This window comes from Bos mutus, chromosome 22, assembly GCF_027580195.1.
Source record: "Bos mutus isolate GX-2022 chromosome 22, NWIPB_WYAK_1.1, whole genome shotgun sequence".
Classification (NCBI taxonomy): Eukaryota; Metazoa; Chordata; class Mammalia; order Artiodactyla; family Bovidae; genus Bos; species Bos mutus.
The window spans coordinates 71,756,982-71,780,443 of record NC_091638.1 but is presented as its reverse complement, the minus strand read 5'-3'; the positions used below and the strand labels follow the sequence as shown (position 1 = coordinate 71,780,443).

At 60.8% G+C, this 23,462-nt stretch overlaps 1 protein-coding gene across 9 annotated transcripts in view; it reads right to left on the bottom strand.

The window, feature by feature from the left end:
• The window catches only part of SYT7 (synaptotagmin 7), a 63,801-nt gene that overhangs the window by 13,786 nt on the left and 26,553 nt on the right, over nucleotides 1-23,462 (bottom strand). Inside the window, exons 3-8 of one of the 9 annotated variants that reach the window (XM_070359039.1) lie at nucleotides 19,218-19,297; nucleotides 14,957-15,088; nucleotides 13,834-14,061; nucleotides 10,079-10,447; nucleotides 6,044-6,166; nucleotides 1,110-1,245 (exon numbers count right to left, since the gene is read on the bottom strand). In XM_070359039.1, the coding sequence (XP_070215140.1) occupies nucleotides 1,110-1,245; nucleotides 6,044-6,166; nucleotides 10,079-10,447; nucleotides 13,834-14,061; nucleotides 14,957-15,088; nucleotides 19,218-19,297 (1,068 nt within the window). Of the gene's footprint in view, nucleotides 1-1,109; nucleotides 1,246-6,043; nucleotides 6,167-10,078; nucleotides 10,604-13,833; nucleotides 14,062-14,956; nucleotides 15,089-19,217; nucleotides 19,298-23,462 lie in introns of those variants that run through there. The other 8 variants (XM_070359040.1, XM_070359042.1, XM_070359041.1 and 5 more) reach the window with 8 other exon arrangements.

Below are 23,462 nucleotides of genomic sequence, written 5' to 3'. Positions count from 1 at the left end.
GAGGGGAGAGGCTGAAGGAAGCCCAGATCTGGAATGTGGAAAAATCTGATACCCTACTCTATATTCCAGAGAAATGCAGACTTGGGCCCGTGGCAGGCCTGCTGACTGGGAATCTGCATTTTAATGAGATCTCCCAGTGATGTGTGTGCCTATCACAATCTAGAAAAGGGGAGTGTATGGATGGTTTGAGCCAGCCAGAACCCTAAATGGCAGGAGGGTGGGACCTCTGGGAAGGTGGGGGGTGTTGTGTCAGAATGGTGGGCAAGGGAACACTGAATTGAATGATGTCAGGTCTAGCAAGGGCCCGGGAGCCCACCAAGCCCCTTTCCTTCTCTACAGGAGGGATGGAGAAGACAGGGAGGAGTAAGGGGAGGAGGGTGGGACACCCAGGTCCAGGGATGGGAAATGATTTGTCTCCACTAGGAATCTAGCAGGCACTGGGTTCCCACCCTCAGGTGGGTCCTCGCCAAGCCTTCCTGGGACTTCTGGGCTGCCAGGCCTTTGACTGACTCTGGCCTGACCTCTGCGGCTGCCCAATCACAGGGGGCTCGCCCTGGGGCCTTGGGCCCTCCAAGGAGCCCTTTGGAAAGTGCAGGTGGGGCAAATGGCTGTGACTCACTGCTGCCACCAGGGGGTGCCATGTGACGCCACAACCTCTCCCCTAGAGAGAACACCCCAGATCCACAGGGCCGGGATCCCAGGAGGGTGGGTCCACTCAGAAGGACTAGGACCAGAGGGGTTCTGCTCTCTTGTTCTCTTTGGGCCTCAGCTGACCCCCAGCAACGGGGTCCCGGAGTGCCACCTGACACCTCCACTCAGCGGGCGGTCCCTCCAAGAGAGGGGACACCTTCCGCTCCAAGTGCTTGGTCCACAAGCCTTTCCTCCTAGGACCATGTATCAGATTTTCTAAGGCCCTGGCTCCACCCAGAGACGGGAGGAGGATGGGAATTCTTAGTCTGTCTTGACAGATGAGGAAACTGAAGCACAGAGAGGCTGCTGGGGTAAAAGAGCTGGAAAAGGAGGCAGGGCAGGCTCACTTGGCCACCAGGGTCATTCTCCTGCATGACTGACCCCCATGCTCCCCACCCACTGCCCCCGGCCCTTCTCACCATAAGCATCTCACTGGTGAGGGAGTTGACGAGGTCTGAGACGGAGGAACGAGGCTCGGTCCGGCGGTCAGACTCATCGTGGGGCGTCTGGCCGGGCACTGGGGCTGTGTTCACTGCCTTCCCTCCTGCAGGCAACCTGGGGGCAGGAAGGGATCTGAATGAGTGTGGGCTTGGAGGTGGGCTGGACTGGGCGCCGCCGGCCTGGGAGGCGGCAGGACCTTCTGGTACCCAAGCGGCTGCCACCTCCTGCGGGCCAGCAGGAGACCTCCCCCTCGCCTCTGCCCCTGCGTGATCCGGCTGGACATCCCCTGGCAGCTGCTTTTTTGGCCCGTGTTCCCACCCCTCCTGTCCCATAGAAAGCACCCCACCCTGCAGCCCCTGCTCACGTGGTGCTCTCTGAGCACCGCCCTCCCTAGAGGCTCCCTCCAGCCCTGCTGGCCCCAGCCCAGGAGGGAGGCTCCCGAGACAGCGTGTCCAGCTCCCCTGTCCGCGTCATTTCCCTTGGCAAACACTCCCAGAGCTCCTGTCTCCTGGAGGCCCCACCTGTTTGTTCAGGCTCAGCAGGAATACAGGTGCCCTTTAGACACACGAGACTGACCAGGTGAGGTTGGGACCGGTGTCCACACAGCCCTGTCCACTAGAAATTTCCATGTCCACGTGTGGCTATTGAGCATCTGAAACGTGGCCAGTACAACTGAGAACCGAATTTTTTCTTTTGATTGACATAATTTAAATGGCCACCTACTGGATGGGGCAACTCTACACTGCCTTGCTCCCCAGTCTCCACCCTCCTCCCACTCTGAGGACTGCACTTTGATAAGGCTCTCACCCGGGGTCAGAGGAAGACAGGGTCCCACTGAAAAGCCCCCGGCTCTGATGGTTCCACTCCAGGCCCCTATCTACACCCTGACTCTGCATGGCCCCCCCGGAAGCTGGGCTCTCTGGCCCAGCGGCTGGGTGGTGAGCCAGTCTCTGTCTAGCCGGGATTCAGGAAGCCTGTCCAGGGACCAGGCTGGAACATCCCATGAGACAGAGAGGTGGGGGCAGGCAGTGAGGAAGGGACCGTGTGGTGAGGAGCATGGGGCTCATGACGGGCTACGGTAGAACAGCTTCGAGGCTACCAGAACCATAGACTCGGAGGCACACACAGGCTGGACACAAGTCATGGCCCTCGGAATGGACCAGCCACCAGCAGCCACGGTTGGCTACAACAGGCAGACAGGACATGCATGGAGTATGCCAGGCCCTGGAGAGAAGACACCAGGACCCAACAGCAGGCTGTGTGAACACACACACACACACAAACACACATAAACACACACGAGTGCACACAAGCACGACAGACACCCAGGCAACAGGGAGAGAAATGGCATGGGCAACCAGGCGGATCGACCAGAGGTAGCAAGATGACGCACACGCAGCGCTGTGCACACTTAGATTCCAAGAGGACACACATTCAGGGAGGCCCGGGCATGCCAAGGGGTGCGTGTGAACCGGGACACACTGAAACAGAAAAAGCAGGGAGCAGTTTTGGGGACAGACGCCACAAGAGTCAGACGCACGGTGCACCTGCTGTGAGAACCCGGCCTCGTCCAGACAGCACGGAAAACGCCCCACCCGAGCCGGAACACGCGGGGCACCCTCCCAGAGGCGGGGCCACAGCAGAGCACGCGCACGCATGCACGCATCACAGACACACACACACGGACACGTGCTCACGCAGACAGGCACGGGGAGGAAGAGGAGACTGAAATAGCTGGAGAGGTAAAGTCAGGTTAAAAATAGAGTGGGAGAGGAGGAGAGAGCCAAGATTGACTGCTGAAGGTATGAGAAAGTCGGAGTTATTCTGGCCACACCACAGCATCAGCACAGCTGCCAAGCAGCCTGGGAAAAGATGGTCAGCACCACTGAAGCTACCGGAGGTCACAGGACAGAGAGAGACAGAGAGACGGGGCACAGAGGCAGGGGGAGAGGCGGAGGGGCCCAGCCTGGCCCGGGGCACCCCTGTGAGGAGCAGATGGGAGGAAGGAGACAGGGAGGGAGGGAGAGAAGCCAAGAAAGGTTAGTCGGACACAAGTGAAGAGGCTGCAGGGTGGACAAGGGGACAAGGAGCGAGGCGGCCGAGAGGAGAGGCCGAGAGGAGGCGGGGACACACACCGGGACGGAGGAAGCATGGTGGCTTCGGAGCGGGGGGCAGCGATGGGGTGGCCAGGTCCCGTCCTGCCCCCCACCCCACTCTGGGGGGTGGGGCCATGATGGAAACCATTTGGATCCCGAGAAGCGATGGTGAGAGGGACGGACAGGGCATGAGGCATGCGTGGGTGCAGGGCAGCGCTGGTGAGGTGGGCCGGGCGAGTAGGGTGTGGGAGCCAGGAGCAGCCGTGGCCTCCTTCCCTCCCCCTCGCGGGCCCAGGAGCCGTCTGCATCTCTTGGGGCTCCAGCACTGAGGCCTAGGGGTCTGGGGGGTCCTGGATGGGGGGTGCTTCAGGGCCACCAAGAACTGTGGGAGTGGGGGGCAGTGACTTGCTAAATGCACTCCCACCTTGCTTGGGACCTGGAGTGGCCACACCTCCTCCTAGGGCTCTTCTGTCTCCCGGGAACCTGCGGCTAATAGACCTGGGGGGGCTGGATGCTCTCCCCTACCACAGCCGTGGGCCACCCATCTGCTACCCCGGAGACACCTGGCCAAGGGGTCAGCTGGGTGGAGAAGGGGGCGCTGGGACTGGAGGGCGAACCCTGGACGTGGAGGCAGAAGCTGAGGAGGAAGGGAACAGCTGACCCAATCTCACCATTGCAAGGTCCATGCAGCCAGGAGCCCAGAAGGGTGGACCCTAAAGTGCCCGGTGCCCGGAGGGTGATGCCAATGCCAAGCTTGGGGGAGGGGAGAGTGCCGGGCAGGAAGCACCCTAGCAGTGGCCCATTGCCTGAGAAACACCCCAACAGCCATGAGAAATGAGCTTCCAGAATGGAGTAGGTGTGACTGGGTGGGAATGGCCTGGGTCCACTCTGAAAGTCAGGCTGGGTGGGGGCGAGGGCGCAGGGCCCCCACCTCCACACCCACCTTTCCCAGAAAGGCAGGGGACGACTGATGCAATGATCAGAAGGGATGAGTGTGTTAAAATATGGAGTGAGACCTGAGTGGCAAGGAGGTAAAAATAGGCGGTGGGTGAAAATGGAGCCAGTTAATTAACACATGGGTGATGTGAAATCTCGTTTCCAGCCTGCATCTGCTCCCTCACGCTTCACACCTTTGTCGTCCAGGAGCTCGGGTTCTTAGCAAGGCTTTCAGAGGGCTCCAGCTCCTGCGGCCCCTAGCCCTCTCCCCCAAAGACCTCTGGCTGGCCTGTGGGAAGCCGGGACTCCGATGGTTCCAGTGGCCTGGAGGTGGCAGACTCGGCTCCTCCCGCATCCCTGGACCTGGGCTCAGGGTGTGACACCATTTGTGCCCGTGAGTGGAAGAGCTGGTCCCATGCTCCCCTCCCACTCTCTGTTCACTTGTGGCTTTGCCCACCAGACATGCCACTGTGAACTTGGGATGGGAAGAACATAGGAGAGTTGGGTTTCCAGAAGCCACTGCAGAGACAGCAAGTTGGCAAACTCGGCCTGTCCTCCCCTCCTGCACAGGCCCCCAGCAGCAGCCTGGGACAGTCCCTCCTGCACCTTTCGGGCTCTTAGTGAGTGAGGGTCAGGGTCCCTGCCTGGCAGACAGGCTCTGACCCATGCCTCAACCCGAGGGGCTGCTCCCTCGCTAGAGGCTTAGCATGTCCGAGTTGGAAGGGGTCACCCTGTCCAATCCCTCACTTGACAGACGAGGAAGCAGAGGCCCAGAGAAGGGCTGTGACTTGCCCAATGTCTCAAAACCAGAGCTAGAAGGAGGTGGCCTGGCTGTCAGGCCACACAACTCTCCTATAGGCCTTTGGTCTGATGAAAAGTACAACCCAATCAAGAGGATGAGTCCTCCTCCCGCGATTACAGGTATGTACCTGACCCAGCCCAAGGCCAGGCGGGAGGCGGCGGCCAGACCAGGTGCAGGGTCATCCTGCCTTAGTGATGCTGCCTGAACCCTGGGTCCCTTGACCTTTGCCCGACCCTTCTCCATGAGAGCGCTCCGCTCCCTCCTTGAGGTGAGGGCATCAGATGATGCTTCCTTTGGCTCCTGATGACCAGGGCGACAGATGGTTAAATGCCCAGCCCTCTGCTCAGCCCATGCTGGGGCCACGCGGGCTACTCCCGAAGGCCAGCTGCAGGGCTCCCAGTGACAGAGGGCCTGACCAGCCCCTGCCACCTGCTCTTACCCCCCACCCACCCCGTTCCCTGAGTTATCTCAGGCTCAGGGGGGGGCTGCCTTTCTGGTTCTTTCTGATCCCTGGGCCTTTCTTAGGCCCCAGATCTTCCCTGCCAGGGCCTCCTCTTCCATCAGCCCTGAGCAGCCGGGTCACATCTCCGCAGGGGTGGGGTGTGTGTGTGTGTGACCATCACCCCAGGGGGACCTCCAGGCAAGAGGGAGGTTGAGGTGGCGGGGATGAGGGAAAACAGGCTGACGCCCCCTCCCTAACATCCCCGCCGCCCACCAACCACCAGAGAAACTGGGATTTCTGGGTCGGGTGGGACAGAAATGAAAGATGAGGGGGCAGCAGAGGGGAGCCAAGCAGGAAGATGGGGCCGAAAGGCTGGCTTGCTCCGGGCGAGGGCAGGCAGGCCCGGGGAGCAGGCTTGATCCAGAATGGTCCCAGGACAGCCACACTGGCCTCAGGCCCAAGGGACACCACCAGCGTGGCAGGTGTGAGGGCGCCAGCTGGGGAGGGGTTGTCCTCCCGCTCCAGCATCCGCAGAAGGTGCCGCTGCCTTGTCCAGCAGCCGGGGGTCGAGGCTGGGAGCCTCTCCACGCCTCCTCCTCTGCCACGGCCGCCGCAGGCCCTCGCCTGTGCTCGTACCTCTTGTCCCCCTGAGCGTTCTGGTTCTGCTGGGTTCCTGGGTTTTGCAGGTCAGGGATATTGGCAAAGTCATCCTGTTCCGAAAGCCCTAAGACCAAGGATAGCACCACCATCCGGCCTTCCCTGCCCGGGGGGCGGGGTGGGCAGCCCACCAGCGGGGGGAGAGGAGGAGGAGGCCCCGCGGGGTGGCGGGGGCCAGGGAGGGGGAGGAGAGAGAGACAGAGACAGAGACAAAGAGAGAGAAGAAAACAGCAGCGTAAGAAACTGGCCTGCAGAAGAGAAACCAAACTTCAGCACTGTCAACAGTTGTAGAGCAGAGGAGGGGAGAAGGCGGGGGCGGCGGGCCGATGGGGAAGGGAGGGGAATGGAGTGGAGGTGTCTGCAGCCTGAGACCCAGCTCGCCACCAAGGAGGGGCTGGGCAGAGGCGTGTGGCTGGGATGCCCCAAGAAAACCCGCAGGGAAGGCTAGGAGGAATGGAGCCCAGGCCCGGGGACACGGTCCATATGCCAGGTTCATTCATCTTGGGCTGAACAAAGACCAGAGGCTACTCAGAGCACCTGGGCCCCTGGGAGAAGGTAGGGGGAGGCCCTCTGCTGCCATCTTGCTTGGGGACCCTGCGGGCAGGGGTTTGGGCTTCCAGGCAGGAAGTTCTTAGAAAGCTTGGAAACCCAGAGGGCGCTGCATCCAGAGAAGTCCCTCATCAAGACATCCCTGGGTCCTGGCCGCCAGGAGGCAGGTCTGGGGGGCTCCCTCCCAGGTCCTTAGAGACTCGGCCCATTGGAGGAGAACGTTAGTCTCTTCTGGCACATGGTGGGCTGGCCATCCTGCGCCTTCTCCTGGGTCCCCCTTCCTGGAGATCTGGGGAATAGCCACCAAGGCTTTGGGGTCCAGTTCAGGGGCCTTTCCTTGGAGAATCAGTCCAGAAGGCGCCAAGGGGCAAAGAGAGAGAGAGAGACAGAAAGTGCAGAAAGCTGGCAAGGTCTGTAGAGAGCCTGGCAGGACTCGAGGGACCTGTGTCCACAGTCAGGGTGGTCTGGAGGAATCGTGCCCTGAGGGAGGCTCAGTTCTGATGGCCTAGGAATCATCATGTGGGCAGCAGCGTGGGGCCAGAGGTCAAGTGGTGACGTCTTCCAGGCCAGCTTCTCTCAGAGAACCGCTGGGCGGTTGTGGGGCTGCCTGCCCTTTCCAGGGGTGAAAAGTGCCCCTCTGCCCCTCTAGTCCATTGCAGTTTGTAGGTTTTTCTGGGTGCTTGGCTGAGCTCCCCCCGCTTTGGCTTCTCAACTGAACACAGGGAGAGCGATTCTCAGAAGCGGCAGGCAAGCCACCAAGGGAAAGATGGCCAGCCTGATGGGACGTCCCAGAGGGTGGGAGTCCTGGGCCAGGAGGTCTCCCGCTTCAACCACCGTCCAAGAGCACGAAGAGGTTGGTCGCCCTGGAGAGTTGCTGGAGAGGTCGTCATAAAGGCGAGTGAGACATGACAACAGAGGGGAAGGGGCGGGGGTCTTAGATAGTGGGGGAAGGCCGTGGGATCTGGAGCCGGTGGATGCTGACTTCTTTGTCTTTGCATCTTCGTCCTGGCCATGGCTGCTCCAGGCTGACACCTGCACCGGCATCTAACTTTCGGAAAGAACGCCCCCCTTTCCTCAGGACGAATCCTCGTTTTTTCCTTTGTTCCCTGCCCACTGGTACTGTTTCACAGTTGGTAAAATTCCATTTGACTGCCTGGAAGCTGGTTGTGCTGGGGGAAGTCAAACCCAACGAAAACAACATGTTTTTCCCTGGTTAATGCATTTTTCAGATACTCCTTTTGCTCTTCTTCAAAACAAAACGGCTGCTCTGCATAAGTTCCTGGTTTGTCATTCTCCATGGCATCGCAGGCCGCAGAGGCACGAGTGAAGGGCAAGAGGAAGAGATGTGGGGAGAAGCTGGCGGTGTTGAGGGGGGTGGTCACATCCTGGAAGCAGGAGGAACGCCTTCTCCCTGCAAGAGGTAGTGGGATTTGGGGGGTCCTGGTTAGCCTTCTCACCCTGACTCTCTGTGTGGGTCCCCAGCATTTGTGGTGAGAGAAGGATATCAGAAGCAGGCCAGCTGAACTGTGAGAGGGGTCAGGGGCTGGCAAGCTACAGCTGGTGGCCTGTTTTGTGCAACCCACAAGCTAAGAATGGTTTGTACATTTTAAAAATATTGCTTTTTTTTTTTAATGTGATCGAGCCCACGTGTCCCTCAGAGCCTAAATTATTTATAAATCTGGTCCTTTATAGGAAAAGTTTGCAGACCCCTGCTGTGAGGGACTACAAGTGGGAGAGGTGGGGAACTGGGGTGAGCCCTGGGGCTGGCCGGCCGGTGAGGGGCGCAGACACCGCAGTGGGCAGAAGAAGCGCTGATGCTGGGACGAGAGTGATGCTCATCGAATCCTGGCCGGCTAGAGAAGGGGTGGGCAGAGGAAGGGGTACCAGCGGCCTTTCTGAGGCTGGCTGCTTTCTTCCCGAAGCCTGGGCATGGCCCCTGCTCCCACGTGACAGCTACAGACTGGGAGGCAGGGTGATGGCTGTGCAGATGGCTGCCTGCAGTCAGGAGGAGCAGAGGGGTGCAGGGTTCCCGGCGGCTCTCCGTTCTGCTCAAGCCACGGCAGAACCGATTCCCATCACTCTTCCAATCCACGCCGGTGCCACAGCATCCGCCCCAGGACAAACCGCCCTTCTGCAGGCCAGGAGGCTCTGTTGGCTGTCTTGTCTCAGGCCGGCGTCCGCTGAATTCCTGACGGTCCTCGGGTGGGGAAAAGCCCCAGCAGATGCGCTGCCTAGTTTGGCCAAGTAGAGTCACAGGCGGCATGGCATGTTCCTGCCTGGCCAGGGCCAAGGGTACAGGAAGCTGGCGCAGGGGGGTGTCTTCCGTTGGGCTGCCCCTCCCAGGGGTAGCACTCCTGCCCGCCTTTCGGGCTGGGGTCTCAGCCGGAGGCACGAGCCCTGAAGGACGCTCAGAATCCTCACATTTTGCCAGTGAGCTGGGCCTTCACCTTGGCCTTCCCCTTCCTCCTCCCTTTCTCCTCTCCCAGGCTTAGTGTGCTGGTCTCCTGCTCCATGTAAAGTGCTCCCAGGAAAGACCTGGGTGTTGAGAATAATCCCCAGAGCCTGGAAGGAAGGTCACGTTAGGCCAGAGGAAGGAGGTAACATCAGGGACTGAAGCCCAGGCCGGCCCTGGGCTCGGAGAGTGAGTGTAGATGCCCAGAGGGACACTGGGCAGAGGGCACCCCAGGTGGGGCCCTGCCAGTGCGGGAGGGGCAAGTGGGCACACAGCAGGGGGTGGGTGAGGGACACATCCAGTGGAGGGGAATGGTTAAGGCCAGACACAGATGGGGTGTTGTTACCTCTCTGACCTGTGCACTTTGAAAAAGCCTCTGATACAGAGATGTTTTCTAAAGCTTTGGGGGGACATTTTGAGGTTTGTTCTCAGGGAATGAACGGGTCATGGTGGGAGCCAGGGAGGGAAGTGGAGGGCAGGTGGCTATGGAAGGTCATCAGAGGGACAGAGGACAGGGCCCCAGGCAGGGACAGGGGAAGTGGGAGGGAGGGAGGGAGGAAGTGCAGGGCCGGAAGGTGAGCAGAGTCGGGTTACAGGGATGGGAGGAGGCGAGGCCTGGGCGCTGGAGTGAAGGAGACCAGGTTTAGGAGGAGAGAGGAGAGAGGTGACAGGGAGGCCAGGAGAGCCTGGGCCTGGCCAGAAGGGGAGAGACAGATCTGGGGACCTCGGTAGCATCCCCTAGTGTCTCCACTGGCTTTGGAGGACATCGGGGCGGGGGGTTGGGGTCTTCAGGGGGTGGCTCAGATACAAGTCCTTCCATGGGAAGGGGGGCGCTTCAGGGACGAGCCACGAGCCACAAGAGGCTGGGGAGAGGGTGCCCGAGTCTGCCGGGCACCTTGCCTTGGAGACGGAGGGCTAAGCGTGGTTCAGAGCCAGCTGCTCCAAAGGAGACGGGGAGGAAAAGAGGCTGGGTCAGGGAGGTGGGGGCCGGGCCGCTCAAGCAGGGCACTTACAGGAAGGATTTCATGTCCAAGCCTCGGTTTCGAATCTGCCCCACCACGTGGTCCCAGCTGCCCGGGTTGGAGCGGCTGCGGCCGCCGGCCGGCCGGTACTTGGAGCCGGCCGAGGAGCCTTGCCGTGCCTGGCCCCGGCCGTGGGCCCGGGGGTTGGGGCCGGGCACTGAGGCCGCGTGGGCCTGCAGCTGGCCCAGGCTCTGGCTGGTGGTGGGCTGGCTGGGCTGCCGGCCCCGCTGGTGCTGGCTCAGCGGCTGCTGCAGGCTCTGCTGCCGCGTCAGGGTGCGGGGTCGCTGGCATTTCGGCTCTCCCGTGGAGCTGGGGATAGATTCAAGGGTAGTGGCCGTGGACAGGGTGGAGTCCTCGAAACTTGGGGCAGGTGGAGGAGAGGAGAGAAAGGAGAAGCAGGTGAAGGGATCACAGTGGAGGAGAAAGACGCCTAGGGCCAGGACGAGGAGGCCCCAGTGTCGGGCGCGCTCTGCCGGAATACCTCGCCGGGCCTCCATCCGAGCTGTCACCGCTGCCGTCGCCACCACTAACTCACCCAGGAGGCCACCACCAGGCCCCACACCCACCCAGAGGCCCCCAGGTGGCCCGCCCAGCCCCCCACCCCGGCCCTGGCTCAGCTAGTGCCTGATACCTCCTGTCTGAGCCGACCTCTGTGCTGGTCTGAGCAGGCCGCGGAGCTGCGCCGCTGGCCGTGTGGTGAAGGCGGGTCCCAGGGCCCCATGGCTGCCTGTCCTGCTGGAGCGGGAGGGGGTGGAGGGAGCTGGGCCACCCCCTCCCACCATCTCACTGGGGGACCCCAAGAAAGTCCGCCTCTGTGCTGTAAGTGCTACAGGCCTTTGGAGACACCAGGAAATCCAGGCCAGCGTGGAGCTGGCCTAGTAACGTGTGGTGAGTCAGGAGCAGCTAACAGTTGTCCTGCTTTGTCCTCAGAGGCTGGGGCGTGTCCCGGGCCTCCAGGACCTCTGCCCTCTGGCCGGTGCTCCCTCAGGGTTCAGGCTCTGGCACGGGGAACCCTTCTGGGGTTCCTTGTTTCCGAGGCTTAGTTTCCTTTCCCAGTATCTTGGGAATGACTCCCAGTCGGAGGAGGGAACTCAGGAAACCACTTGGCCGGCTGCTTGGCAGAACTCGGATTGCCCAAGTTCTGACAAAGAACAGGGTAATTATCCTGTCCTCTATGCATCTGCAATAGGGCCCCTGCCTCATGGGCCACCAGCATCTCTGAAACATGCTGGGAACAGGACATGGCTCATCAGAGGCAGTCTGGGGTCAGAGAGACCCAGGGTTCAGGACCCATCTCTGCTGCTTCCTCACTGAGGGACTTTGGGAAAAGGAGGCGACCTCTCAGTTTACTCATCTGTAAAATGGGGGTAAAAATTCCGAGCTGCCTCCATCACAGGGTTGCCATGGGAACCTAATGAGGTCAGGCCCAGGGAAATATGCTACTGGTCCTTGCTCCCTTGCCAGGGGAAGCTACAGATGTCTCAGGAAATGGAGGCAGAAGGAGGTCTCAAAGACCACTGGCCTCCTCTGGCAACCTGTCTGCTTTGTCTCCTGGCCAGAGCTTTCAGCACCTGCAGGGCCAGAGCCTCAGGGGACCCACCCTCCTCGTCTTCTGTCCCTTCCCTCCTTCTTCCATTCAATCGTCCAGGGCAGGGGTTGGCAAATTACGGCCTGTGGGCCAAATCTGACTCGACGCTTGTTTTCATAAATAAAGTTTTACTCGAATGCAACCACTGGCATTCATTTACATGTTGTCTATGGTGGCTTTGGGGCTGAGTAGTCATAAAAGAGAGGACCTGACTTGCAAAGCCTATTTCCTATCAGATCTCTTAGAGAGATAGCTTGCCGCCTCCTGGTCTGGGACCACAGGGCAGATGGGACACCCCCCTCCCCCACCCGAGCCGCCCTAGGGAGGCCCTGGGGCCCCTGGAGCCACGTTCACCATGACCAGGCAGCCTGGCTCACCCCCTGAGCCCACCCTGGGAACCAAAAGGACAACAGTTAGGCTGCCCCTGTGGGCTGAGAGAGAGAAAGCGAGAAGAGGGAGAGCAAAGGAGGGACAGAAAGTCAGAGAAGAATAAAGAGAGAAAGTAAGAAAGAAAAGAAGAGAGAGAGAGAGAAAGGACAGAAAGGAAAGAAGAAAGAGAAAAGCAAAATATGGCTTCAGCTGGGGTCTTGGCTGGGGTCTTCAGGGGTGGCAGCCTCACCTGGCTCAGGCCTGGCATCAGGGTGACCCCCAGGGGCAGGCCGTGGCCTGGCTGGCCGGGTGGGCCCACGCTCCCCGGGGGCAGGCTGAGGAGAGGGGAGGCCGGCACGGGGGCGGCCGCCTCCTCCTCCTCCTCGCTGACCTCATTTTGGTTTTCTATCACATCCAGAATTAGTCCAATTTACAACCTCTCAGTCACAGGGAGACTAAAATCGGTTCCTCCAGGCCTGGAGCCAGCGGAGAGCATGGAGGCCTCAGCAGCTCAGAGTCTGTGGCCAGAGTAACCCGGTGAGGGCGGGGCGCTGGGCCTGGCTCTCTGAAGGACGCTGGGGCTTCCCTCTGGGGCCTTCCTGAGGCTCCACGTCAGGGGGCACATCGGCTGGTGCTCCTTCAGGCCGATGAGCAAACGAGGTCTCAGTGTGGTGGTCCTCAGTGGTCCCATTGGCGGGAACCACAGGTTTGCTGAAGAGAACCGGCCCGGCCACCAAGAAGGGGTCAGGGCTGTTGGCCTTCTAAGTGAGAGGCTCCTGCCTTAGCTGGGAACGAGGCGGTTCTAAAAGCCGAAAATGGAACCTACGTCCCAGTAGGTGAGAACGGTCATAGTTCCAGGGATTTAGAGCTTGGGAGGCTTAGCTGTGGGGAAATGGAAGGTTCTAAGAGCCAAGATGAGAATAAGGCTGCCCCATGGCGGGAGGGAGGAACTTAATATCTGCAGAGAATAGAGGCCCACCCTATGTCTGCTCCCAGGGAGGGACTAGACTGACTGTTTGGCCAGCTCAGAAGTTATTAAAAGGGAAATGGCTCTTCTGTCTGACATCCAGACCACCCTTGTCAGAAAAGTTAGCTGGGGGCTCAACAACCCAACCTCCAACAACATCCAGTCCCAACAGCTGAGAGCAGGACAGGTCACCGACCGAGACCGGGACAGTCAATGGGGATGAGCCAGTGGGGACCTCCCAGCTGCTCACAGCGGGTCCAAGGAACAGATGGTGTCATGATGCAAGCAAGACTGGGACAAGCCAATGGAGTCACCTGATGGTCAAGATGAAATGGCTCGACCTCTGGGTCTAGAGCTTTGTGCTGGTTGCAAGAGGGAAGGCCCGGTGGCAGATGAGCAGCAGAAAATAGGCTGAGGCTGGGCCAGCTCCCCAGGGATGGATGGTCCAGTGGCTAACAGTTGTGGCCTGGTGCCCATGGAGGTCGAGATGGGGCAGCCAGTCAAAGAGGATGGGATGACCCAAGGACTGAAATGAAGCTGCCCTGGGGGCAGAAAATGAAATGATCTGGTCACTGGCAAAGAGAAACCGATGGGGGTGGCAACCGGAGGCTGAGATGCACGGTGCATGGCTGAGTAGGTCGTGCCGGGTGGCAAGGATGATGGGAGTTTTGTGAAGGGATGGGATGAGCCAGGGGCCGAGGACGGCACCTCTGGGGGCAGCAGCGGGCATGCCAGGGGTCCCGCTGTCCACACTGGCAGGAGGCGGGGGTGAGAGGGCAGGCCTGAGCTCACGGCTCCGGCGGCCGTGGGGCCATCACTCACTTGGACAAGTTGAGCTTCCCGGCGGCCAGGTGGCTCTGCACCGTCCGCCAGCGGCCTCTCCCCGCCGCCTTGCCACCGCTGCCCGGCTCGCTGGGGGCAGCCCCGCCGCTTCTCAAGGCGTCCTCTCCGGGTGGCGGCGCCGCTGCCGGCTTCTCCCCCAGCCGGCCTTCCCGCTCCACCGCCAGCCCCGCCGCGGCGGCCACTTTGGCGCCTGCCAGGAGGGTGCCACTGGACGTACCATGAGGCAGCCGGGCCAGAGGGGCAACCGGGGGTGGCGGTGGGGGAGAGGGCAGGCCACACGTGGGGGTGGGGGCGGGGTGGGGTCAGAGGAGGAGAAACAACGACAGATAAAAGGAAAAAAGAGGCAGTGAGAGAGGAGGAGGAGGACAGAGAGACGGACAGACAAGAGACAGACAGAGAGAGAGAGAGAGACGTCAGCACTGCAAATGGGTCACCAGCGGAGCCTGCAGAGAGGAGAGAGGGGACGGGGCGGCTGGGGGTCGGAGAACCACGCACCACGACAACGGAGGGGCCCTCCCCACCGCCTGGGGCCGGGCGGCGGGGGTGGGAGGGCAGCCACCTCCAAGTCTATCCCACAGGACAACGAAGGGTTAACGACGGAGGAAGAGCGGGCTGTCCAGGCCAGGAGGCCCCAAGGCAGGGAGAGAGAGAAAGCCGTGTTAGTCAGAGTTCATCACCACCACCACCATCACCGCCACCACCTCCACGAGAGACCACCGACCACCAACCGGAGCAGCCAGGGCAGCAGCACACAGCAGGGAGGAAAAAGCGAGCCACACCAAGAGAGAGGGGATCCAAAAAAAAAACCAAAACGGGCAACCCCATCCTGACTGCACAGAGGGGGCGGGGGCCGTGGGGGCCAGCTGGGGAGCCGGGTGTGGCTGCGGAGTGGGGTGGGGGGCGCTCCTGGTGGCTGGCCCTGGGGGAGGGGACGGGACAGGGGCAGGCAGGTGAGGGTGGGGGGGCAGGAGGGGTTGCTCGTCTCCATGGTCGGCCTGCCCATGGGGTGCACGGGTGGGGAGGTGGGGGGAGGGCCAGGAGGGGGAAGGAGGGCGTGCGAGGGTACTGGGTACATATGATCAAACCAGGTAAAGTCACTCACTTGAGGGACAGTCGTGGGTCGCCATAAGGGGCGTAGGGTGAAATGTTTAGAATAAACTCCTTGGGAGGGTAGGAGCTCCATTTCTGCTGCACTGTGCTCTCATTGTTATTCCAAAAGTCTCTGTCTAGATCACTGGAGGGGCAGAGAGAGAGGGGAGAAAACAGGGAGATACAAGAAGAAACAAGAACCGCCCAAGTCCCGTGTGGGCAGAGGGGCCGGGCCCCCAGGGGGCCACTGAGGGTGGGGTGGGCCGGGGGTCGGTGCCTGCGGGAGGAAGAGAGGCGGGTGGCCCACGCGCGCACACACACACACACACCGCGCGTGCACAGACACACACACACATACACACACACACACACACACGCTCCAGGGCGGGAGAGGTCGGTGAAAGGAGGCGAGCTGCAGGCGGGCAGACTGGAGCCTTGCACCCCGGAAGCTGGTGGGAGAGAGAAAGATGGTGAGAGAGGAGGTGGCGGGGGAGGAGAGGCCGGGACTCAGCCTAGGGTGGGATGGTGATGGTATGCGGACGGGGAGGAGGACAGGCCGTGCTGGTTTCTGGCTGGAAATGACTGGAAGGTAGATCAGACCCTGCTGCCTACCCGCTACGTGCCCCCTTTCCTGGCCTCAGTCTCCTTGCCTGTCAAACTGGAAGGTTGGCTGCAAACACTGAGCCATAAGACTCAAAATTCCCCACCCTTCCATCTACTTAAGGTAGCCACTCTGGTGACAGGCCCCGCTCCTGGCTGGTCTCTCGCCCTCCCACTGGCCCCAGGTCCCCCTGGCCTCCTCTGCTCTCTCCCTGCCTCAGGAAAGGCTGGGATACAGCCTTCACAGGAGACTATCCCAATGTCAGCTGAACTGAAGGCACCCTCTGCTCACTACAAAAGTGGTAGTTGGGTCAGCCCAGAAAAGGGTGTGAGCAGGGTCAGCAGAGGCCCTTCAGGTGGAGGTCTGAGGCCTGCATGGAGGGAGACTACCCCTCTCTGGGCAAGGGGAGTGACGGGGCAGACCCAGCCTCGGCTCTTGACGTGTACTTGGCCTATCCCTGTCCCTTTCCAAAGTGGAGCTGCTGGGTCTGGAGGGGACCGTGTGCCCGCCTCCCCACCCCTCCTGCCCCGTGACATGTCCTACGGAAGAAGCAGGTGTGCTAGAAGCGCAGAGAAGGTGGGGATCTCCCTTAGGGGTGGGCAGCAGAAGCCTCGGCAGGAGGCGTGGCCTGGAAAACCCAGGAGTCAAAGACGAGGGGTTCCACCAGCTCTTTGGGTTCCTGGGAACCTCCCCAAGAGCAGAACTGGAGCACAGTGAGAGGAGGGCAACCCCCAGGCCAAAGGAACATTCCAGAAAGGAGTCATGTCTGAGCCCTCAGGAAGGCATCAACAGCAAGGGGCTTGGGGGGCATGTCAGGGGTGGGCATGGCATGTGCTTAGGCCATGCCACTGCTCAAGGCCAAGGTGAGGGCCCTGCTGGGGGTGGGGGACACCGTCAGGAGGCACAGCCCCTGAGGACAGAGGAAACATGTTCTCGGGGGACCTGCTACTCCCTCCAGCCAGCCCCAGCATTTGACCTCAACCTTGGTTCTCAGCCTCAGACTGGCGAACAAAGGAGAAAAAGAGGAAGTGGAGCTGAGATGTCTCCCCAGGCTAGGAGGAGACAGCGCCCCGGGCCTGAGGGTGGGCAGGGGCCCCTTGGGCCTCCCTGGTGCGGACAGTCTCTGCCAGAGTGTGCCTTGGAAATGTCTCACAGGGGATTCTGTACTCAGGGTCCAAGGCCCAAGCCCTGAGCCAGCTCAGGGTACAGCAGGAGCCGGGAGTGGGAGAAGCAAGGGAGGCCACTGGAAGGCAACCCGAGTGGTGGTGGGGGGCTCCCCGGGGAGGTTCCCTCCCCAGAAGACCCTATTCCCTACTCTGCCGGAGACACGCTCTGGTCCCCTGCCCTAGCGTAACAGAGCAATGGAGCAGCTGGAAGGCTTTTTTCCTCTGTCCCCTCCAGATCTCCAAAATTGAGGCCCATCCCACCCAGGGTCATCACTGCCAGGCTGGCCTCCTCCGCTGTGTTCCAAGGAGCCCACGGTCCCTAGGGTTGCGTGTGGTAGTACCAGAAAAGAGGCTCTTTCATTAAAGAAGTTTACAAAACACTGATTTCTTTACTGCAGGGGCTTCTCAGAGCCTTTAACGTACCCATGCATATCAGTGTTTCCCAAACTTAGTTGGTCACGGACCCCTGGATCCATGGGATCACTATCAATCTTTTACAGGGGCACGAGTGCTCTGAGGAACACAGTTTGAGAAACACTATTAACAGTTTGAAAAACAGCTATTAAAGGATGCAGCTTCTCAGAATCCTTGATAACATGATCCTTTGGGAGGAGGTCCCAAGCCCATGGGGCAATTGTGCAGCAGGTAAACCCTGCTTCCTGCTGCCCCACTGGCTGTGTGTGTGTGTGTGTGTGTGTGTTAGTTGCTCAGTCCTGTCCGACTCTTTGTGACCCCATGTAGCCTGCCAGATTCCTCTGTCCACGGAAATCTCCAGGCAAGAACACTGGAATGGGTTGCTACTCCCTGCTCCAGGGGATCTTCCCAACCCAGGGATCGAACCCAGATCTCCCACATTGCAGGCAGATTCTTTACCGTCGGAGCCACCAGGGAAGCCCGCTGGCTTGGGCCCAGGCAAAAGCCAAAGGCTAGGGACCTGGGGGCATGCAGCCATGAAAGGTGGCTTCCTTCGCCTGGGGTTGAGGGTCTGATACCTGTGGACTCTGTCCCAGCAGACAGAGCCTGCTGCCCACTCTCCCTGCTATTGGAATCCCATCTCCTCTCACAGCCCTTTCTAGGACTGTCTGGGACACACACACCCTTATCCAGGAAGGTGATGGTCACCTGGCAGAGACAGGCCCCCTGGCCCAGACCGTGGCTACAGAGGCTACTGGAGTCGGGCCCAGAGGCTGCGCAGGAGCTGGGTTGGCCCCTGCTCCCCCACGTGGTCCCTCCCCTCCTTCTGAAAGCCTGGGGCCTGGGCTCTTGCAACAGCCCCTGAGACCTGCCAGCTCTCAGCTTTGAAGACTGGAGAATGTGCAACCAAACCCAGCTTCAAAGGCTCCCGGCAGCCTCCTCCCGAGCCTCCTCCCCACCCCCAACCTCGGCCTGGCCCACCCCTCCACTTACCCGCTCCCCCACAGACACACACCCACAGCTTCTGTGAAGGCCCCAAACAGGGTCAGAGCAAGAGATGAAAAAAGAGGGGGGCGGCCCGAGGAAGGGCAGGGAAGGAGCCCTCAGGAGCAGGGCAGAGGGGGAGCGAAGGAGGGTAGGAGGAAGAGAGGAAGACAGACCAGCGGAAGGGCAGGAGGGGAGGCGTGGGCAGGAGCAGTGGGGCCTGGAGTCGGGCGTGGGGGGCTGGGGAAGGCCCCGCTTCCAGGCAGAGCCCTTGGCTGGCAGGCTCGGCCCTGGTAGGCTAAGATGGAAGGGTGCCCAGCCGCCTCTTAGCAAAGGCCGGGGCTAGGCAGAGAGGAAGGGGACGATCCATTGGGCCACAGGGCAGAAAGCCCTCTAGGAAGAGGCCTCTCCCCTCACCCAGTTCCTAGAGTCCCCAGTGGCGGGGTTGGGAGCTTATCCCAGTGTCTCCCAGTGACTCTCAAGAGTGGTCTGCAGGGCAAGGCAGACCTGCCCACTTGAAGAGGGATCACAGAGCCAAATGGGGAAACCGGTGGAGTCAGGGCAGCAAGACTTGCAGTGGGGACCAGGTGTGACCAGGGAGACCTCCCCCAACGCTCTGCTTCCAAGAGCCACCCAGCACTGGGTTCTGTCGGGGTGCCCAGGGTTCTTGTCTGTTCTCCTTCCAGGTGACCCTCAGAACATGGGTGGGGTCTGAGCCCCCTCCACCGCACCCCCAGAAAGGGGCTCCCCAGCTGGGGGAGGAGCTTGGAGGTGCAGGGGAGCCAGGCAGGGCTGGCGGACCACGTGTGTGATGTGCAGGTTGATGGAGCACCCAGGACCCGGGTTGAGGGAGGAGGCAGACCATGGGGGGAATGAAGGCAGTCAGAGATAGGGCTGGGGGCCCTGGAGCCTTGAGAGGGTTCTGGGAGGCACGGGCAGAGTAGGTGGGGCCCTGGAGTCACTCTGAGGTGCTGGGAGGGCGTATATGGGCATGCGGGTGGAGAGAGCACAGCACCCAGGTGTAAAGGAGAAACTATGACCACACCCGGGGGCTCCTCCCACCTGGACTGCCTGCGTGCCCCTCCCCAGACTCGAAGCCTGGCACCTACTTGATGGCCTTCTTCTCACTGCGCCCACGCCCTGAGTCTGGCGTGCCCACCGTCTCCAAGGAGTTCTTGTAGCGTTTGCCCTGTGGAGACAGCACCGGGGTCAGTCCTGGGAGACAGGGCCTGGACTCTCCCTGCCTCCCCAGAGCAAGGTCCCAGCGGGGAGGGGAGTGGATGGGAGCCCAGCCTCAGCGGCAAGGGCCAGGGCCAATGCCTGAGGGTGCCACCAGCCAGGAGTGCCGGCCCCCACCCATCCCTGCTCCCCGGTTGGCAGTTCCTAGGCTCCATGCCCTGCCCCGTTGACCTGCACCACATCCCTGACCCCTGGGGACAAGGCCCCTCCCGCCTGCCTGTCTCCTGGGGCTCTGGCTCGGCTCCCAGAAACATATCTCCCTCTGCCATGGACAGACGGCTCTCAGGCGCCTGGCCACGTCACACGGGCCACGTCACTGCCCCCAGATGGTGGGGGTGGCATCCTGCAGGGCAAGGTTGGCAGTGGCCAGTGACGTGAGCAGCGGGGGCGGGGAGAAGGCCTGTGCCTAGTCCTGCCGGGGCCATGTCCCTTACTGTCTGGGGGCTCCTTGAGGCACTTCTGCTCTGGGCCTGTGAGGCAGGGCAGGGCTTGAGAACCCACCACTATAGGAAGGAAGCAGGGCTGCCCATGAACTCTGGGGCTGGGGGCAGCCAGGCTCAGCCCCCTAGAGGTCCTCAACTAGCATGCGTGGAGGGACAGGCCGGGCAGAATGATGGGCATGGGGTAGGCACGCCAGGTCCCCTGGCTGGAGCAAGGGCCACGGCTACAGCGGTGACTGGGCCTGCTGCTGGGAAGGTGAGCACCATTCACCTTCTCGGTTTGGGTTTCTAAATTTAGCTCCTGCAGAGCCTGGCACCATTAACATTCCTGGCGGCCACCGAGCGTCCTCACGCGCACCCAGGGGCCATGGGCCTGGGCGGGGAAGGGGGAGTGCAGGGGCTGGGGCTGTCACCCACTGGGCACTGGCCTGCCCCTGCCCAGCAGAGTAGGGACGGGGACACACACACACATACACATGCACACACGCACGTGCACACACACACACACACACACACAAACAGGCATACATTTCCCCAACATCCCGTCATGTGTGCCAAGACCATAGCCACAACAGTCAATTATTCCATTCTCCCTAAAGCAAAATAAAAGCCGCACAGCCGTGTTCCCCGACGCTCCTGCCAGCTGCAGCCCCTTCCTGGGACTGGAGCTGCCTGTTTAGGGACAACAACAGTGGAGCTTGCAGGAAGAGGAGTGGGGAGTGGGGGGAAGGCCCTCATGCCACCCCCCAGCACCCCTGTGCCTCGGAGGCACCAGAGTCCTGTCCCAGCAGTGCCCCACACTCCCCCTGTCACCCCGCTCACGTCCCTTGCCCTCTCTAGCCTCCCTCCTTTCTGAAATGGTGTGGCATCCCTGGATGAGCCCTCGTCCCTCACCCTTCAAGGTTCTTATCACGGCTTTAATATTTCTCTTTCCCTACTTCAGCTCCCACCCCTGGGAATGTAGCCCCCAATGGCAGGGACTGTATGGGCTCTGGTATTTGGTGTGGTGCCCCACCCACTCTGGCATCCCTGCCTCAGGCTGATGTTCTGAGCCAGAACCCAAAGAGTGAAAAAAAAAAAAAAAAAACACCACCAGAGCTGCTGGATGCCTTGGGTCCACAAAAGCTGCCCTCTCTCAGCTTAGCTCTGGTCCTTCCCATCATCACCCAGAAGTTCAAGCCCCAAACAATTCCTAGTTCCACCTGGGAAGGTGGGGAGCCTGGAGCACCTCTGTGGTGGCCCAGGGCCCTTCATGGGCAGGACCCTCAGTCTGGAGCCCTGGCCCCGTGGTTTTCCAGCTGTTCAGGCAGCCTGGGGCAGGGAGCATCTGCTGGCAGTCCCTACCTTACCCCTCATCCCTTCTCCTTTTTCTTCTTGGTCTTCAGGGAACGTGCTCTGGCCAGCACCCTCTTCCAAGACTGGTCCGTGGCCCCTGCCCCAAGCCCAGGCACTTGGCTCACCCAGAGTGTTCTGGAAGCTTCTGCCTGCCCCTCTTCTTGCCACAGCTCAGGGAAGCTTCCCCTTCAGCTGCAACGATCCTTTTGCAGAGGAGCTGGGGCATATGGGGGATAGGAACCAAGGCAGGACTTGCTTTAGGGGTCAGGGGGAAGTAAATGGGGCAAAGAGAGGAACCCCAGCTGGGGTCCTGGAGACACTGCTGCTGACAAGTGCTCAGTTGTGGCCCATTCTTGCGATCCCATGGACTCCTGCTCGCCAGGCTCCTCTATCCATGGGATTTCCCAGGCAAGAATACTAGAGTGGGTTGCCATTTCCTTCTCCAGGGCATCTTCCCGACCCAGGGATCAAACCTGGGTCTCTTGGTGTCTGCTGCATTGGCAGGTGGATTCTTTACCACTAACGCCATTTAAGAAGCCTCCCCACTGGAGAATTAGGTGGCTCTAAAGGAGCCTGATCCCCCCAGCCTGCTTAGCAGGGAGGGGGTTGGCCAGGCTGATCCGGAAAAAGCCAGCTGGAGATTAAGGAAGTTATTAATGTTTGGAAATGGGATCTGGGCTGTCAAGTATCACGTCACTGCTGCTGAGGGGACAGGCAGGCAAGGAGAGCCCAGCAACTGTTGGGGGGTGCATTTGAAAGCCCCTTCCGGAGACAATCTGGACAAAAAGCTCCCTGGCTTCTGAGACCCAGGTGGAGGGGCAGCGGGGAAGGGGTGGCAGGACTGGGGGGTCCTGGCCAAAGTAATGTTCTAGCAGCAGCTCAGAGGATTAAGTCAAAGAGGGACACGTGCCGGTCTGGTCTGGACCCCGGAGGAAGCTCCTGGCTGGAGGCTGGGAGGAGGGGCTGGGCCAGGAAAGGTTCTGCAGCTCTCAGCTTCCCAAGGCACTTCCTGCAGTGACAGCCCCCCACCTGCTACAAAAGCTGTCATCTCTGAACTCCTGTCCCCAGGTGAGTGGTGAGGCCCTCAACAAACACAGAGATACGCATGCACACACAGACACACGCACGCATGCACACACACATACACACACACTGCAGCACTTACATGGGGATGTGATGAGATGATCCACATCCCACCGTGCAGGGCAGAACACACACACACACACGCACACAACACTAATGTCCTCAAAACTGACACCCCCAGTACAAAACAGCCCCCACTCAAGGTCAGCAGCAGTGCCTGTTCGTACGACAGTCCCCTGCCTTCACATACAGACAGATGGGCAGCCTAAGGGCCCTGCAACAAGACGCACAGGGCTGCAGTGCAGGCTCACCCCCTCCCAGGCCTCCGAGGACACTGGCACACACAGGCACGTGGCCAAGCCCCCTCCTCCACCTCCCCTGAAATTCTGAGACAGACACAGAGACAGGAAATCCAGGAACAATGCAGGGCAGCCAGCCTGGCACCTGCACACAAGGAGTGGGCCCAAGTCACACACACATACTCGCACGCTCTCGCGCGTGGGGCCGGGTTGGCCTTTTCCGTGGATCCTCCCCAGGGAACAGGCTGCCTGAAACTGCACATCCTGGGATGAAGAACACCCCCAACCCCCAGGCTTGCCTTTCAGTGGAAATTCACACCGGGCGCTCTATGTTTGCTGGGGCTTGGTCCCATATGTCTGTGTGCACACCCAGAGCCACACACCTAGGCACACACTGGTGGACAGACAGGGGTCTCACGGGCATTCGCATGCTCGTGACTACGCGCACACATGCCGCACTTCCCGCAGAAAGGACTGCAGGCACACAGTCCTGAAGGGAGCATGGTGGCCTCTTGGGTCTGGCCCCAGGGGTATCTGCCCCTTCTCCTCATTAGGACTGAGGCATGGAGCTCCCACCTACACGGTACCCATGGCCACAGCCCTCCCCTCCCCTCGCCCCTCTGTGATTGGGCAGGGAGAAAAATGTGGCACCCTGACCTCACTCCCACCATCCTCGATCTGGGGCATGGAAGGTGTCTGCTAGTGACCCTTCTTCACCGAAGCCTCAGAAACGCCCCACACCTGGGACACCTCTGGGCCCACCTCCGGGGGTGCCCCCTGCAATCCTCAAAGACCCCGCAGCACTTCCAAACTGGGGCAGCAGAAGGGGGAATGGGGCGGCGGCCTCAAGGGCAGCCACCCTTGGGGAGCTGCGGGGGTACAGGAGGGTGATTCAAGCCGACTCCCCATCCCGGCGCCCTCCGGTGATGAATGTCCCTCCTGACGGTCTCGTTACTTA